Source organism: Saccopteryx bilineata, chromosome 10 (assembly GCF_036850765.1).
Source record: "Saccopteryx bilineata isolate mSacBil1 chromosome 10, mSacBil1_pri_phased_curated, whole genome shotgun sequence".
Lineage (NCBI taxonomy): Eukaryota > Metazoa > Chordata > Mammalia > Chiroptera > Emballonuridae > Saccopteryx > Saccopteryx bilineata.
The window spans coordinates 10,639,239-10,655,843 of NC_089499.1; the positions used below are offsets into that span (position 1 = coordinate 10,639,239).

The following is a 16,605-nucleotide window of genomic DNA, read 5'->3' on the forward strand; positions in this document are numbered from 1 at the left end:
TCCACCAATAATGCGTGAAGTTTCCCTTTCCTCCACATCTTCACCAAGGCTTATTCTTTCTTGTCTTTTTTTGATAACTGCCATACTAACAGGTGTGAGGTTAGATCTCATCGTGGTTTTGATTTACATTTCCCTGATGATTACTGATGTTGAACATATTTTCATGTGCCTATTGGCTATTTGTACGTCTCCTTTGGAAAAATGTCTATGCAGATCTTCTGCCCATTTTATAATCAGGTTGTTTTTATTTGTTGTTGAGTTTGTCAGTCCTTTATACATTTTAGGTATTCATTTGCAAATATCTTCTCCCATTTAGGAGGTTGCCTTTTCATTTTGTTGATAGTTTCCTTCATTGTGCTGAAGCTTTTGAGTTTGATATAATCCCATGTGTTTATTTTTGCTTTTGTTTCCCTTGCTTTTAGAGCATATCAAAAAAACCAGAAATCACTACGACCGAAATTCAGGAGCTTACCACCTATATTTTCGTCTAGGAATTTTGTGGTTTCAAGTCTTACATTTAAGTCTTTAATCCATTTTTAGTTAATTTTTATGTGTGGTGCAAGACAGTGGTCTAGTTTCATTCTTTGGTATATGGTTGTTCAGTTTTACCAGCACCATTTTTCGAAGAGACTGTCCTTTCCCCATTGTATTTTCTTGACTCCTTTACCATAAATGAATTATCCATATATCTGTGGGTTTATTTCTGGGCTCTCTATTCTGTTCCATTGATCTGTGTATCTGTTTTTATACCAATACCATACTGTGCATATATATTCATAAGGATGCTATTTCATGGTTAATTCTACACTTAAGTGTTTTAAACTGTGACGCCCCCCCCAACCCCCGTGCTCCTTGGTTAATGCTTTTTGCTCTAAATCCAACCTTACTAAGATCATGATCTTTGCTTTGTGTTTATATTGCCTGGTATGCCTTTGCCAATTCTTTTATTTTAAGACTTTATTTTGTTCTAGGTAGTCTCTTACATAGAGTATAGAGCTGAGTTTAAATTCATCCAATTTGAACACCTTAGCTTATATGCAAGCGATTTAGACATGTTTATAATAATTGATAGTCCAAACATGTTCACCTTAGTGCTGTCGTATTATGTTTACAGTTCTTACGACTTGACCTATCATCAAATCGCAGCACAACTTCTTCTTAATTCACATTCTTCACTTGCTTCTAAGACAATCCCCACCCTTTCCTACTTTCTTGGTTTACCTCCCTTCTCACTGGTCAGTCCTTACGAAGCTCCTTTGCCTTTTTTTCCCTCCTACCTCCAACTCTTACTGTTGGATCTCAGGACTAGGGCTCAGTCTTTGGTCCTCTTCTCTTCTCTAACTGCACACACATCTCTGGTGAACCCATCCAGTCTCATAGTTTCAAGTACCATCTCTGTGCTGATAACTTGAAAATTCATACTGTTAGCTGTGACCTCTCTCCTGAATGCCACAGGCTTATATTCCAACCTGCATTTCCAAAAGGCACCTCAAACTCAGTGCGTTCAGCACAGGATTCCTGACTTTCCTCCAAATCTACTACTCCCCCCCCCCAGTCTTCCCTGTCTCAGTTAATGGCAATGCTATTTCTTGACTCCTGTCTGTCTCTCATAGTTTACATCCAGTATGTCATCAATGAACCCTACCCTCAGAATACTTCTAGAATCTGCTTCTCACCACTTTCCTGCTCCCACCCTGTTACAGTCCATCTCTCCTCCATTGCTGCAGTAGTCGACTTCCAGCCCCGTGCCTCCTCTGTGTGTTCTCAGCACAGGAGTCTGAATGATCCCGTTAAGGTGAGAATTAGATAATGTCACTCATCTGCTCAGAATACCTCAATGGCTCCCTGTTCCTTTAGAACAAAAGCTAAACAAGGAAACCTATTAACAATTCACTGTAATAACCCCCCTCCCACATGAATATCTCCATAGATGATGCAAAGGCATATAACACAGTTCAGCATTCATCCTTGATAAGTAAAAACTTTCAGTAAAATAAGAATTCATGGATTCTTACTTAATGATAAAATACATTTATTTCAGATCCAAAGCCAATCTACTTATTGAGTAAACATTAAGAAATATTTCCTTCATGTCAGAAACACAGAAAGGAGGGAAAGTTGTGATTATTTTTAGATTTTGTAAGGTAGATGATGGGATGGGGTGGAGAGCTGGTATTAAATACGATGGTCAGAAAGGACCTCAACCAGAAGGTGGGATTTAATTTTCTTGAGGAATGGGAGGAAGTAAACATCTCTGTAATTAACAAATAGCTTTCTATGCCGAGGTACTGGATAGGGTAAAGACTCCGAGGTGGCAGGTGGGAGGGTGTCAGCTGAGTTCTAGGAAGAGCAGGGACATCGTGTGGCTGGGACGGAGAAAAGGGGCGTGTGGAAGAGGTTTTCTGAGATATAGGAATGACAGGGCTGGGAGACCCGACCACTGTGAGGAATTTGCCTTTATTGGATGTGAGGTTCAATAATAATTTGAATTTGGGGTTTCACCACCTGAAAGTGAGTTACAGATAAACTGATACTTGTTTTTATATTTTAAAGTGACAAAAAAATTGAATTCTGGACCGTAAGAGATGTAAACGAGAAAAATGTTAAGGGGAGTATTCCTCTCCTGGCCGCTGTACTAGGTCCTACCCGCTCCAAGTGCGACAGCCCAGCGAGGCCCCGCCTCCATAACTGTGGGCCCGCCCCCACTCAAAGTGACAGTTCAGCAAGGTCCCGCCTCTCCCACCGTGATCCCGCCCCCTTTCGGAGTGACAGCCCAGCGAGGCCTCTCCTCTCCCACCGTGGTCCCGCCCCTTCTCGGAGTGACAGCCCAGCGAGGCCTTGCCAGTCCCACCGTAGTCCCGCCCCCACTCAGAGTGACAGCCCAGAAGGCACGCTTCTCCCTTTCCCGGCTCTGCTGCCACGCCACACGACGGCCCAGCTAGGCTACTCTCTCATTTCCCCGGAGCCGACCCAGTCCCCGCCGGGAGCGACACACTGCTGGGTCCCTACGCCCCTCGGGGCGACACTGCGCTAGACCCCGCCTCTCCTACCATGGTCCCGCCCCCGCCTGCGCGTCGCCGTGTCTAGGCTGCGCCACGCCCGTTCCCGCCCTGCAGGACCCGGTCCGCCCCTTATCTGGAGCGTCCGTTCGCCCGGCCTCCCGGTGTCGCCGGCTCTCGGGTCCGCCCCCAAAGACGTGCAGCGCCACTGCGGCTGGTGAGTGGGGGAGGGGACCTGGCCCCCCCCCCCCTCGCTCTCCTTAGGGCACCGAGCGGGTTGCCTGTCCCCGGACACCGGGAGGCGGTGGGACGCCTGCGGGGACTCCTCCAGGCCGCCGCCCTTCCTCCCTGGGTACCTCCCGCCCCTGGCAATCCAGGGAATGGGGAAGTGGATTACGGGGTGTTCAGGTTGGGAGGGGGGGGTGAAGGTGTGTGTGTGGGGGTGGCGGTTGCAGATGGGGGCTGGAGACCACTCAGTTTTGGGGAGGCAGTTATGAGTCTGGGAGTGGCGGGTTGAGTAATAGAATGAAAGAAAGGTGGTGAGGCCGAAATCCGGGGCTGGTGGATTCAGGATGGAGGGTTATCGAGGGGAGAGGGAGGTTTAGAACTTTGGGGAAGGTGGTCGTGAGTGGGATGGAGGAGTCGGCCAAGCATAGTGAATGGCGTTTTGGGGGAAGGACCACTTCACAGAGCTGCCCAGGCTGTCCAGGGACCAGGGAGAGTTTGGGAATCTCAGAACGCGTGGCCGGGGCGAGCTTGCAGGATGATGCGCTCTCTTACGTCGGGGTGATAGGGTTTCCAGGCTTCTGACTGGGACACATCCTACATATGAAATAGAGGCAAGTCAGGGGCAGTGCTTGGGACACGTGAGAAGTACGGGTAGAATGGGGCCCTGCTGCTCTAATTTTCCTGGTGCTTTCACAGAGCCAGCACTGGCGTGTGCTGTCTTCTGCAAAACCCTATTTGAACAGATGAGACAGTGGATGAAGGTCTTGGGTTTTAAAAGTACAGTTGAGGTATATGCAGACTCAAAAACAGTTGTAGTATATTCACTTAAATCCTGTGTTGTAATTTAAAAAAAATTTAGTCCTGTGGGGTTTAAAAAAACTAGATCTTTTTAAACTGGTAGCTACTTTTCATTTAAAGTCACAGTAACCTAGAGGACTAGATGTTTTCTAAGGGACGTTCTGTGAGTATTATACACAGTTTTGAATTAATTGTGGAAAGTATACCATGACCAGCTACTGCTGAAAGAATCATTGAATTGCAGGTAAAGAATGACATTTAAAAGATCTAGAATAATGAAAAGGGATAGAAAAGGCCTGGTAAATTAGAGAGTGTGTGCACTTAAAAAACAAACAGTAAAACTTTTTTTTTTTTTTATTGTAGAAAACTTTGAAGATAGAGAAATGTATAAGGTGAAAATGAAAACCCCCTGTCATTTCACCAACCCTATTCACATTTTGGTGCAATTCTTCCCAATTCTTTTTGTATTTTTTTTGTGTGTGTATTTAAATATACATATTACTTAGTGGGGATCATATTATATATTACTTTGTATTTATCTTCCTATTTCCTCACTTAACATTTTCCTGGATCATTAAAAATTCTCCTTACATATCTTTTCAAATCATTGTATAATACGTAGTTCATTGTATTGATTCTTTGGTCACATATTAGAGTTGCAACTGTGTGCCGACTCATGTGTTTAGAGATGAGATACAGTGTTGCTCCATCCAGGTTTTTAGGTTTTCAGACATTATCCAGCCAAAATGACCAAAATCGTGGTAGTGCCAGGGGTAACAGCAGTAGACAGAATGTATAAGTAAGAGGAGGACATATTCTTGTCTCGCCTTTCTGGTCACTGCATGCAAGACTCAGTTGTGTAACTCTGTGCAGAGGTGGCCGTCAGTTTGTGCAGCGTCCAGGCAGGCCTGGGCTGCTGTGGCCAGGCTGTCTTCAGTGTGTCATGTCTCATCTCTCCTACGACTTCCTGTTGAGTCCTGAGGGCACCAGGTTCCCAGATTACTTTCCTCAGAGAATGGGCCTTACCAGCTTCCGTCACTGTCCCTGTGCCTGAGACACTCTAGGGAGGTGGGTGTGTGCATTTCTGATTTTCCACTCCCTTATCTCTTGTAACTGAGAAGCAGCTGTCCTACATCTCAAGGAGAGAGAGTCTGGCAGTTGCTCTCAAAATTAACTGCCCATTAGAGGTTTTAGAGGATACCTCTACGTTGTCTCTGGAGGAATCCTGTCCCTCTTCTAGCCCTGGCCATGAAAATGACAGCTTTCCTCCTGAGGAAATCCCGCTCACCTTCCAGCTTGACCAGTGTGGCCCTGAGTTTTTCTCTCTCTGACATGTTTCTGTTTTGCTTCATGACTTGAGAGTAATTTTGTAATTTTACTTCATGTTTCTCCCTGAGTTGATTTCTAAAGACAGCCTGTTCATTTTCTTTTTATTATTGATTTATGATAATTCCACTGATTTTTCCCCCTTTACCCATACTCAGGAAGAGAGTAAAGGTTCTATTATAATGTTCTTGTTCCTTGATAAATATGCACATAAACCACTCCCTTCCTCTCACCGGGCCCCCATGGTTGAACTCACAGTGTGTTTCTCTCCCTGAGTTTCAACCACCACAGGCAGGATTTACCTCTTACTGTATGTAGCCAGATGATTCCAGGAGCTAATGGTAAAGCTACATGAAGCCAGTAATCCAGTTCCTTTGTGATCTCTCTTTGGCCTTGCGTGCAGTTCACATGATAAAGAGGAATAGAGTTTGGGGTGGCTATCTCCTGATCCTGTGCCCCAGAGCCTTCTCATTCTGGCTGCTGTTCTAGATGACAGTCTTGATAAAGGGGGAAATTGGCTGTGGCAGCGGAAGTCATTCTACCCTCCAGTGCCCAAGACGTCTGTGTATGTTGAATATGCTTGTTTTTAGATTGGTCCCAACTGAACTCAAGAGGCCCTTTTCTGTACCCACACTTAAAGCCCTAATGTGTGCGCATCTGGTGTTTTGATCCCATGTAGTAGTCTGGTGTGCGTAATGATGGCAGAACAAGCTCCCATTAAGACCCTCTGGTAAGAGTAGATTGCAGGCCCTGGCCGGTTGGCTCAGTGGTAGAGTGTTGGCCTGGTATACAGGAGTCCCGGGTTCGATTCCCGGCCAGGGCACACAGGAGAAGCGCCCATCTGCTTCTCCACTGCTTCCCCTCTCCTTCCTCTCTGTCCCTCTCTTCCCCTCCCACAGCCGAGGCTCCATTGGAGCAAAGATGGCCCGGGCGCTGAGGATGGCTCTGTGGCCTCTGCCTCAGGTGCTAGAATGGCTCTGGATGCAACAGAGCGATGCCCAAGAGGGGCAGAGCATCGCCCCCTGGTGGACGTGCTGGGTGGATCCTGGTTGGGCACATGCGGGAGTCTGTGTGCCTCCCTGTTTCCAGTTTTGGAAAAATGAAAAACAAACAAACAAAGAAACAAAAAAACAAAAACAAGAGTAGATTGTAGAACTCAGCTTCGGCCAACGCTGCCATGGGGCTTCTTAGGTCCGTCATCTCACACAGGATATTCACCTCCCTGGGGAGAAGTAGAGTTAGAGCAGGCCTGGATTCCGCTAGCCAGCACACTGCAGAGTGTGAGTCTGCCTTACCTGCACCCTGTTGCATGCCCCACCGAGAGAGGGGCAGGGATCTCCTAAGCGAGGGCATCCCCAGAGGTGTTACTGTGTGGTGACAGAAGTCCTGAGCAGAGGGCTCAGAGTTACAGGGATAGGACGTAGAGCACAGGTGGTGTAAGAGGATTCCTGCCTCTTAGGTAACCCAGACTGTAAGTACACTGTGGCCCAATGGATGGCGCAAATGTTGTATCAAATCACCTCTGTCATCAGTTGTGTATAAATGCCTGATTTTCTGCACCTATGCCAAAATTGGGTTCCCTCCATCTTTCAAGTTCAACAAATCTGAAAAGGGAAAAGTATCTTGTCATTACTTCTGCATTTCTTTTATTAGTAAATTTGAACATCTTTTCAAATGTGTATTGGCCACTTGCTCTTTTGTGACTTGAGATTTTGTTTTATTGTTGAATTGTAAGAACTCTTTGTATATCAAATATCAAGACACTTTTGTCTGTAATGTATTGGCAATCTTTTATTTATTTATTTATTTATTTATTTTACAGAGTCAGAGTGAGGGATAGACAGGGACAGACAGACAGGAACGGAGAGATGAGAAGCATCAATCATTAGTTTTTCATTGCGCATTGCGACACCTTAATTGTTCATTGATTGTCTTCTCATATGTGCCTTGACCGTGGGCCTTCAGCAGACTGAGTAACCCCTTGCTTGAGCCAGTGACCTTGGGTCCAAGCTGGTGAGCTTTTGCTCAAACCAGATGAGCCCATGCTCAAGCTGGTGACCTCGGGGTCTCGAACCTGGGTCCTCCGCATCCCAATCCGATGCTCTATCCACTGCGCCACTGCCTGGTCAGGCTGTATTGGCAGTCTTATTAAGGTATGTCTGCAGTGATCATAGGGGAGTGCATCTATTCTCTCAAATCATATTCTTTTGAGTTAGTACATTGTGTATATATGTTGTAGAAAAAACTATGGAATGACTAAAATTTCAATTTATTTGTCAAATGCTGCATTTCCAGTTTAATATATATATATACTCACAAGTGTATCTAGCACTTATGGGTCATCTCTCTCTCTGGATGGAGTTTGAACAAAATATTCATATTGGTCACAGTTAAAATGCTCTAGTGGAAAAGAAAATGTTGTACCTTGAGTAATGAAAGGCAGATAGTATTTCAAATTGAGAATAAATCTACGACCCAATATTTATTATGCATTTCTCAATAGTGCTAATATACATGTTTAGAACTGAAACTGGCTTTTAGTGTCTCAGGAAGATTGTTTTATGACCTGGTCATTATGAGTAAGGTGGGCCTTTTATTACAGGAGGCAATGCATATGTGGTAAAAAACTGTGACCTTTGATGCGTGGCCACATATCTCCTGCCGGACAATTTATTGTTCCCGTCACCTAACCAGTCTTTCCATCTTCGCTGTTTGTTCACGCACAGTTATGCTCTCCATGCCCCAGGTCAGGTTCCCTGCAGCAATCCATTCATCTTTCCAAGTTGAAGGCTGTCTGGTTTTCTCCCTCCCTTCCAGAAAATTCCCCCTCCGCAGGCCAGCCCTACACCTCAGGTTATTGCTGATGTACTTAGCCCACGTGTTAGAACGATTTGATGCATACAACTTTCTGTTATTAGACTGGGAACTCCTCAAAAGGAAGACATAGATAGATAGACCTTACTTAGTTTTGTACCTTCAAACTCTTATCAAAGCATGGCCCACAGTAGGCACGCAATTAATGTCTGTTGTGTTTGATATTTTCATTTAAAAGATGATGATGCTTATCTTATATTCTACTGGTAGGTTAACACTTTTTTCCAACTTTTTTTAAATGAAACATTCCAGAAGTTCAGGGGAATTGAAAGACTATCACGAAGATCACCCGTATTCTTGTTCCCTAAATTTACCAATTGGGAATTAATTATATCACTCTGACATATAGCTAGTTAGCCCTCTGCTCAGAAACCGTGACTCCTTACTGGCCATATGCAAATTGTAGCACTGATCCTTAAATGGTTGTATTGTAGCTTACTAAACGTAGCTGCTCTGCTCTGGTCAGACCAGTTTTACTGTTCTGCACTGTCCTGATTCTTGCTTCATTGGTTTTATACATGTTATTGCCCCATGTAGTGCCGCTTTTCCCTTTTCTTGATTAAAAACTCTTATGCGTTAAGTGTTCTGAGTTCTGTAGCTCTAATTACTGTCTATTATTCTTTCATTCTGTATAATTCCCTACTACATCATTGGCTGTTTGGAGGGGAGCAGTAGGTCCTGTTTTGATCAGGTTTCCTTTATAGAGCCTAGCAGGCTGACTTTTTATTGAGCTGTTATCTTTAATTGTGTTCCTGATATATTTGTAGTATAATTTGAATGTAACATTGATTTAAACAATACTTATGCTCCGGGAGAGAAAAACAAACGCTTCTAAATCTGAGCCAGACAACGTGGAACTTGTTGATCAGCTTGCTGCAGGATTTGATCAGGATTTCCCCTGGAGAAGGAAGACGGTCTGCAGTGTGGTGTTGGTCACTCTTTTTGTGATCGTTCCCAAGAATCGATCTGTACTTGTCCTTTGGAGTCATTAAAATTTATACCAAGTACAGAGTTAGAATTACTACTAAGTTTAAAGTCTGAAAATCACCCCTGTTGGGAATCCCTGGACCAGACAGATTCACGTGAGAAACATTTTATAGGGAGGCCATTAGGCCTTAGTGACCGATACCTTTGGTGGGTATCCAAGTTGACTCTTACTTTACAAGCTTGGTGACAGAGATAAAGGTGATATATCCTTGAGCAAGGTAGGGAAGGTGGGAACGAAAGCTGATGCCGAGAGATCAACTCTGTACTGAAATGTGAAATTGGACTGTGTCGGTTCCCCGCTCATAATAAATTCATGACTCCCAGTATTTACTGGACAAAGCCCAGTTCCTCTGTAATCAGGAGCCCTTGTCAGATACAAGCTCATCCCTCCCACCCCCACATAGATAACACTCCAGCCATACCTAATCACCTGTACTTCTCAGAGTCTATTGGCTATTTTTCATCGTTATTTTGTAGGTCAGTACTATTTCCTTGACTTAGAATGGCATCCATTGTCTGTATGACAAACTCCTATATCTTGTTCAGGTGTCACATCCTTCGTAAATACTTTCTTATTCCTCTTGTGTGAAAGCGCCTTTGACACTGTTACCTTTCCTGACCTGGATGCCATGCCACGCTGCTGTGTTCTGAGCTGCTTCGTAAAAGGCCTGCCTCGTGCACACGTGCTGGAACCATTGGTTGAGCCTGTCATATACCCATCTGGATCATGAGAAATTTTGCTTTATTTTGGAAGCCAGAGTTAGATGTAAATAAGAGAAAATACAAATACAGTTTATGTATTTCTCTTTTCCATGATAACTCCTCTTTGTTTTTTTATATATTTTTTTTTATTTTTCAGCAAGTTTGTCAAAGATGAAAGTGACCTTATCAGCTTTGGATACTTGTGAGAGTTCTTTCACGCCTTTGGTAGTCATAGAACTTGCTCAGGATGTCAAAGATGAAACCAAGGAATGGCTGAAAAACAGAATTATCACTAAAAAGAAAGATGGAGGTGAGTAAAATAAATATCACTCAGATTTAGTCATGCTCAGTGACTAAAAATGTATTTTCGGATATATCTTACAGTTTTTTCAAAGGTATATTTCTTAAATTAATATTTGTTTCTTTGGTTTTTATTATTTATCTAGGGCCGTGATGGCGAACCTTTTTATAAAAACTGTCCACTTTTGCAATGCTGGTCAACCTGGTCCCTCCCGCCCACTAGTGGGTGTTCCAGCTTTCATGGTGGGCCAATCTCGGCACCATTTGGTTGCTCCACTACCGCCCACCAGGAAAGCTGGAATGCCCACTAGTGAGTGGGAGGGACCAGGGTTGACCAGCACTGCAAAAGTGGGTGGATTTTTTTTTTGTTTTTTACAGAGACAGAGAATCAGTGAGAGGGATAGATAGGGACAGACAGACAGGAACGGAGAGAGATGAGAAGCATCAATCATCAGTTTCTCCTTGCGACACCTTAGTTGTTCATTGATTGCTTTCTCATATGTGCCTTGACTACGTGCCTTCAGCACACCAAGTGACCCCTTGCTGGAGCCAGCGACCTTGGGTCCAAGCTGGTGAGCTTTTGCTCAAGCCAGATGAACCCGTGCTCAAGCTGGCAACCCTGGGGTCTCGAACCTGGGTCCTCTGCATTCCAGTCCAACGCTCTATCCACTGTGCCACCACCTGGTCAGGCAAAAAAGTGGGCGGTTTTTGTAAAAAGGTTCGCCATCACAGATCTAGGGTGTGAAAGAAGGTCTTAAATCAACATTAGACTGTAAGTCTCCATTAGTTTTTAAGCAACATGAGTGATTTTGTTTACAGCTCTAAACTCTGTGCCCAGCACAGCACTCCGTGCATTGTAGGTGCTCAGTAAATATTTGTCAAATGAATCAACATGTATTTCCCGAGTGTTCTCTGCGTGTCATTTATGGTGCGAAGGTAGAGATCAATACAGTGCCTGCAAGTATGTGACTCTGAGGGTAAGGGGACTGAATGCCTGTTTCTGGAAGTTGAAGTAACAGAAAATAAGAGCTAATGAAAGAGCTGTTGTAAAGCAGTTCATGGTACTTAGAAGTGGATTATATTTATACTTGTTATAAAAGTAAAGAAGAGGAAGGGGTGATCCTTGGTGATGCATTCGGGGTGGTACGGGATGGCGTTCTAGAAGAAGCCAAGCTCAGCCCTCTCCCGAAGGACAAGCAAAAGGGGCCCAGATAGGGGTGGAGGACGTTTTCCATGAGCAGTCCCTTCATAAAACTACATGAAGCAACACCTAAAATTTCACTAAGTCTCCAGACACCAGATAGACTGAAATACTTAAAAGATTTGACTGTCCCTGGCTGGTTGGCTCAGCGGTAGAGTGTCGGCCTAGCGTGCGGAGGACCCGGGTTCGATTCCTGGCCAGGGCACACAGGAGAAGCGCCCATTTGCTTCTCCACCCCTCCGCCGCGCTTTCCTCTCTGTCTCTCTCTTCCCCTCCTGCAGCCAAGGCTCCATTGGAGCAAAGATGGCCCGGGCGCTGGGGATGGCTCTGTGGCCTCTGCCCCAGGCACTAGAGTGGCTCTGGTTGCAACATGGCGACGCCCAGGATGGGCAGAGCATCGCCCCCTGGTGGGCAGAGTGTAGCCTCTGGTGGGCGTGCCGGGTGGAGCATCGCCCCCTGGTGGGCAGAGCGTCGCCCCTGGTGGGCGTGCCGGGTGGATCCCGGTCGGGCGCATGCGGGAGTCTGTCTGACTGTCTCTCCCTGTTTCCAGCTTCAGAAAAATGGAAAAAAAAAAAAAAAAAAAAAAGATTTGACTGTAAACTGAAATGCAGTATGAGACATGACAAATAGCATATTGGTGTCATTTTTGCATTTATCTAAATATGAATAAGGTTAAGGATTTTGTATTAACCAGCTGTTTTTATTTTCTTTCAATTGAATGTATCTCATTGATTTTTTAATTAAAGTCTTTAATTCCTCTATTATAAATTACCTAAATAATACATTAACCTTAATATATTAATCCATTTGGTCAGTGAAATATAAATTATTCTCATTATCCTCTTACCATCTGATGAGTATTTTTGTAATTTCTGTCAATCCTCTCTAGAAGGTAAATAGTAAAGAAATACCTTAAAAAGTTTGAGGTAGCCTGACCAGTGGTGGTGCAGTGGATAGAGTGTCAGCACTATCCTGGACGCTGGGGACCCAGATTTGAAACCCCAAGGTCACCAGCTTGAATACAGGTTCACCAGTCTGAGTGTGGGGTTGCCAGCTTGAGTGTGGGATCATAGATATGTCCCCATAGTCGCTGACTTGAGCCCAAGATTGCTGGCTTGAAGGTCACTAGTTTGAGCAAGGGGTCATTGGCTCGGTTGAAGCCCCCTGGTCAAGGCACATATGAGAAAGCAATCAATTAACAACTAAGGTGCTGCAACTATGAGTTGATGCTTCTCATCTCTCTCCCTTCTTGTTCCTCTATCTAAAAAAAAAAAGTTGATGTAAGTAGAAATAAAAAACTAGAAAAAATTATTTTTACCATAATCTTTTAAGTAACAATTACATATACAAGATCAAATCTTAACATCCACTCTTAACATTTGGAAACCTACTTAATAAAACTGTTTTTGAACCTAATTGAATGTAGACATTTATGGGAAAATCATATGAAAATTACATTGTTCGGTAACATTCATACAATCTGTTGTATAGTTCAATGTAATTGTGTTACATTTGTGGCATTTTTACTGGGATATTTTATTTCAAATTAATTTTCATAAATTTTGATCTGCCATCTTTTATATTAGAAACTGTATCCTTATCCTGCATACATAGGGCAAATTTATACCTAGAACTAATAAATATTGGGATCTTGCCTCATATTTTCTAATTTGGGTAGCTAGCAAGCCACGTACTGTATTTTCCAGTTTGGGCTTTTATTTCAAAGAACTGTAGGGAACCTTCCATCCCCAATTTACTTATACTTCCTATTTATTTGTAAGATGGATTTAAATTGTTAATATAAGTAAGGTGACCAACGTTTTTACCATGAAAAGGAAGACAAAAATCAATTGAAGAAAACAATATTGTAAATAAAAGAAACATTTTATTCATTGTAACAATAATACACTATAATATGATAAATGTATAATAAAAATATTTATAATATTTTATATTGTAATTATGCCTACATGCCTATTAATTCTTAATAATTGTAAGAAAAAAGTATTCATTTAGATACAAATACATCATATCACACGCAATGGATCGACTGCATTGATCAAATATGGACGTTTACAGATTAGTCTTCCAATATCAAAAAGGAGGACATGAAAAGAAAAAAGGAAGACATGTAGGAGGACACTTTTTAGGGAGGATGGAGCTCACAAAAGAAGGACTGTCCTCCCTAAAGGAGGACGATTGGTCACCTTAATATAACTTATTTTCTTTCTACCAAAGTAGAAACATAATATTTAGAAGGTTTTCATTTCTGAAACTTTTTTGTTTGTCTCTTTCTAAGATTGTGCTTATCTTTTGTGTTTGAAGGTGCCCAGCTGTTGTTTAGACCACTGTTAAATAAATATGAGAAAGAAACCGTGGAGAATCAGAACTTGTATCTTGTTGGCGCCTCCAACATCAGGTTGCTGCTGGGGGCGGAGGCAGTGGGCTTGGTGAAGGAGTGCAATGACAACGCCATGAGGGCCTTCACCTATGGAACCCGACACAACTTCAAAGGCTTTGATGGTGAGTCCTGGGACGGTTTCTCTCAGAGGCAGTTTGTTAAAGCAGAGTTTTTGATGAATAGATCAGGGGTCAGCAAACTTTTTCAGGAAAGGGCAGATGGTAAATATTTGAGGCTCTGTGGGCCATATAATCTATGGCCCACAGTAATTGTAGTTCTTAGAATGGTGAAGTCATATAGAAAAGTGTTACAATAAGAAACACAGCAGTAGGTCGGTATCCTGGAATCCCCATTTCCTGGTAGGTCATTGGTTCTGTTCTGGCCTCAAAGGGTATTCCAGAAGAGCATAGTTTCTAGAGAAAGCCAGCCAGGGTGGCCATGACTTCAGAATGGGAGTTTATATTTGACTTGATTCTAATCAGTAGCGTTGAGGGTTAGAAGATGTGGTTAGACTCTTCTTCAGACTCACTCGTTCTGGATTTTTAAATAATCTTAGTGAATAAATGGTCAAGGTGAAATTCACCTCACTGAAAAGGATTTGGCTGTCAAAAAACACTGTTTTCTTACCAAACTTTGTTCTCCCTGTTTATGGGAGGGATGTTCAGCTCCAGAAGGGAATGACCTGGATGTTAGAGTTTGAAGGAGCATTTCCGCACAGGCAAAGTTCCGCCACCCTAGTTACAGATACTGTTAGGACTAAGGAAGATACCAGCTTCTGCTTAGTGGTATCAGTGAGATCAAGCAAGTGTCTGCCATTTGGATGTTGGTACCATATTATACGTTAACTAGTACAGTGATTGTTTTTAGAACTGTATTATGTAAAGGCATAACAGAATACTTTCATTCTTATAAAATATCTAAGGAGCTTTATGTTCTGTTAAATTTACTAGTTTTATGCTTTGCTTACTTCTTATGTTAATTATTTATTGTTTATATCATTCCCATAGCCCCAGGTTATTTGAATATTACTAACTTTATTTTGGCTATTACTGAGACAATAATTGGAAATTTTTGTTTTATTTTAGATAACAATGATGATTTTCTCACAATGGCAGAATGTCAGTTCATTATCAAACATGAACTTGAAAATCTTAGAGCCAGAGATGAAAAAATGATCCCTGGTTACCCCCAGGCAAAGTTGTATCCAGGAAAATCATTATGTAAGTGATTATGTCAACCAGCTTCATGAATACACATTCTGATGCAATTTTTCTTAGTGGCCATAAATAACACATTACAGAAGCTTAATTTTTTTCCCTCTTACTGAGAAAGTTACATAACTTTATAATAACTTATTTTTTCATAAGCCTATCTTTTGCCATTAGAGCTTCATTATATTGCATGTTTTAGATCAATGTATTTGTTCTGCGTGGTTTGCTACTTATTATGAGGTCTCACATCAGTCAGTCAGTGTGAACACATACACATTGTACTCAGTTAAAATTAGCAGGGTTTACTTTATGCTCAAACATTGTAGTATAATGAAAATCTGTGGGGGAGAGAAACCCGAGACCTGGTCATTTCCTGGAGCACTTTTCCCATCTCATCTCACTGGGTGAACACAAGTGAACACAGAAAGGCTTAGGAAGAGTCACAAGGTGGTAATACCTGAATGAAAGTCAGCAGTTGGCCACTTTTTGATCTTACGTAATTCTATTTGAATGAGAATACTAGTTTGCAGATGAAAGTGTTTATTACTACACTGTGTAATTCCAAGTTTTCCTCAAACCTAGGTAGTAGCAAGGCCTCAGAGTATTTTTACTGCTTAATATACACTTTAAACATGTGAGCTTTTGTGTACTCTAGTCTGGTTTCCTTTTAACAGTCAGTTTAATACTTTATATACTTTAATGCTATATTATTACTGAAGTATTGTTGAAGTATTAATATCTTTAATACTACCTTCTAGTCTTCACCCAGGAGGACAGATGCCCAAGAACCGGTTCATACTTGAATTTTCCCAGTTGTCACTAATTATGTTTTAGAGCTGGTTTGTTCAAAGCATGTTTTATCTCTTCAGTCTATCCTCTCTCTCTCTCTGTGTCTCTCTCATTGTGATAAAGTACATATAACACAAAATCTACCAAGACTAAATCAGGAAGAAATAGAAAATTGAATAGACCTATAATTATTTAGAAGATTGAATCAGTAACCCAAAATTTTCTGACAAAGAAAAACCCTGGACCTGATGCCTTCACTCTGAATTTTACCAAATATTTAAAAAACTAATACGGGCCCTGGCTGGTTGGCTCAGCGGTAGAGCGTCGGCCTGGCGTGTGGGGGACCCGGGTTCAATTCCCGGCCAGGGCACATAGGAGAAGCACCCATTTACTTCTCCACCCCCCCCCTTCCTCTCTGTTTCTCTCTTCCCCTCCCACAGCCAAGGCTCCATTGGAGCAAAGATGGCCCGGGTGCTGGGGATGGCTCCTTGGCCTCTGCCCCAGGCGCTAGAGTGGCTCTGGTCACAGCAGAGCGACACCCTGAGGGGCAGAGCATCGCCCCCTGGTGGGCAGAGCGTCGCCCCTGGTGAGCGTGCCGGGTGGATGCCGGTCGGGCGCATGCGGGAGTCTGACTGTCTCTCCCCGTTTCCAGCTTCAGAAAAATACAAAAACAAAACAAAACAAAACAAAAAAACTAATACGAATCCTTCTCAAACTGTCCCCAAAAATTGAAGAGGAAAGAATAAGATTAACCCATTCTATGAGACTGGCATTACCTTGATACAAAGC

General features: G+C 42.8%; 1 protein-coding gene across 3 annotated transcripts in view; it reads left to right on the top strand.

The window, feature by feature from the left end:
- The first annotated feature begins 3,086 nt into the window (after positions 1 to 3,086).
- The window catches only part of ANO10 (anoctamin 10), a 130,466-nt gene continuing 116,947 nt past the window's right edge, over positions 3,087 to 16,605 (top strand). For 2 of the 3 annotated variants that reach the window (XM_066245359.1, XM_066245357.1), the window contains exons 1-4: positions 3,087 to 3,216; positions 10,072 to 10,224; positions 13,741 to 13,938; positions 14,902 to 15,036. In XM_066245359.1, coding sequence (XP_066101456.1) covers positions 10,086 to 10,224; positions 13,741 to 13,938; positions 14,902 to 15,036 — 472 coding nt within the window. In that variant the 5' untranslated portion in view covers positions 3,087 to 3,216; positions 10,072 to 10,085. Of the gene's footprint in view, positions 3,217 to 3,263; positions 3,352 to 10,071; positions 10,225 to 13,740; positions 13,939 to 14,901; positions 15,037 to 16,605 lie in introns of those variants that run through there. The other variant, XM_066245358.1, reaches the window with a different exon arrangement.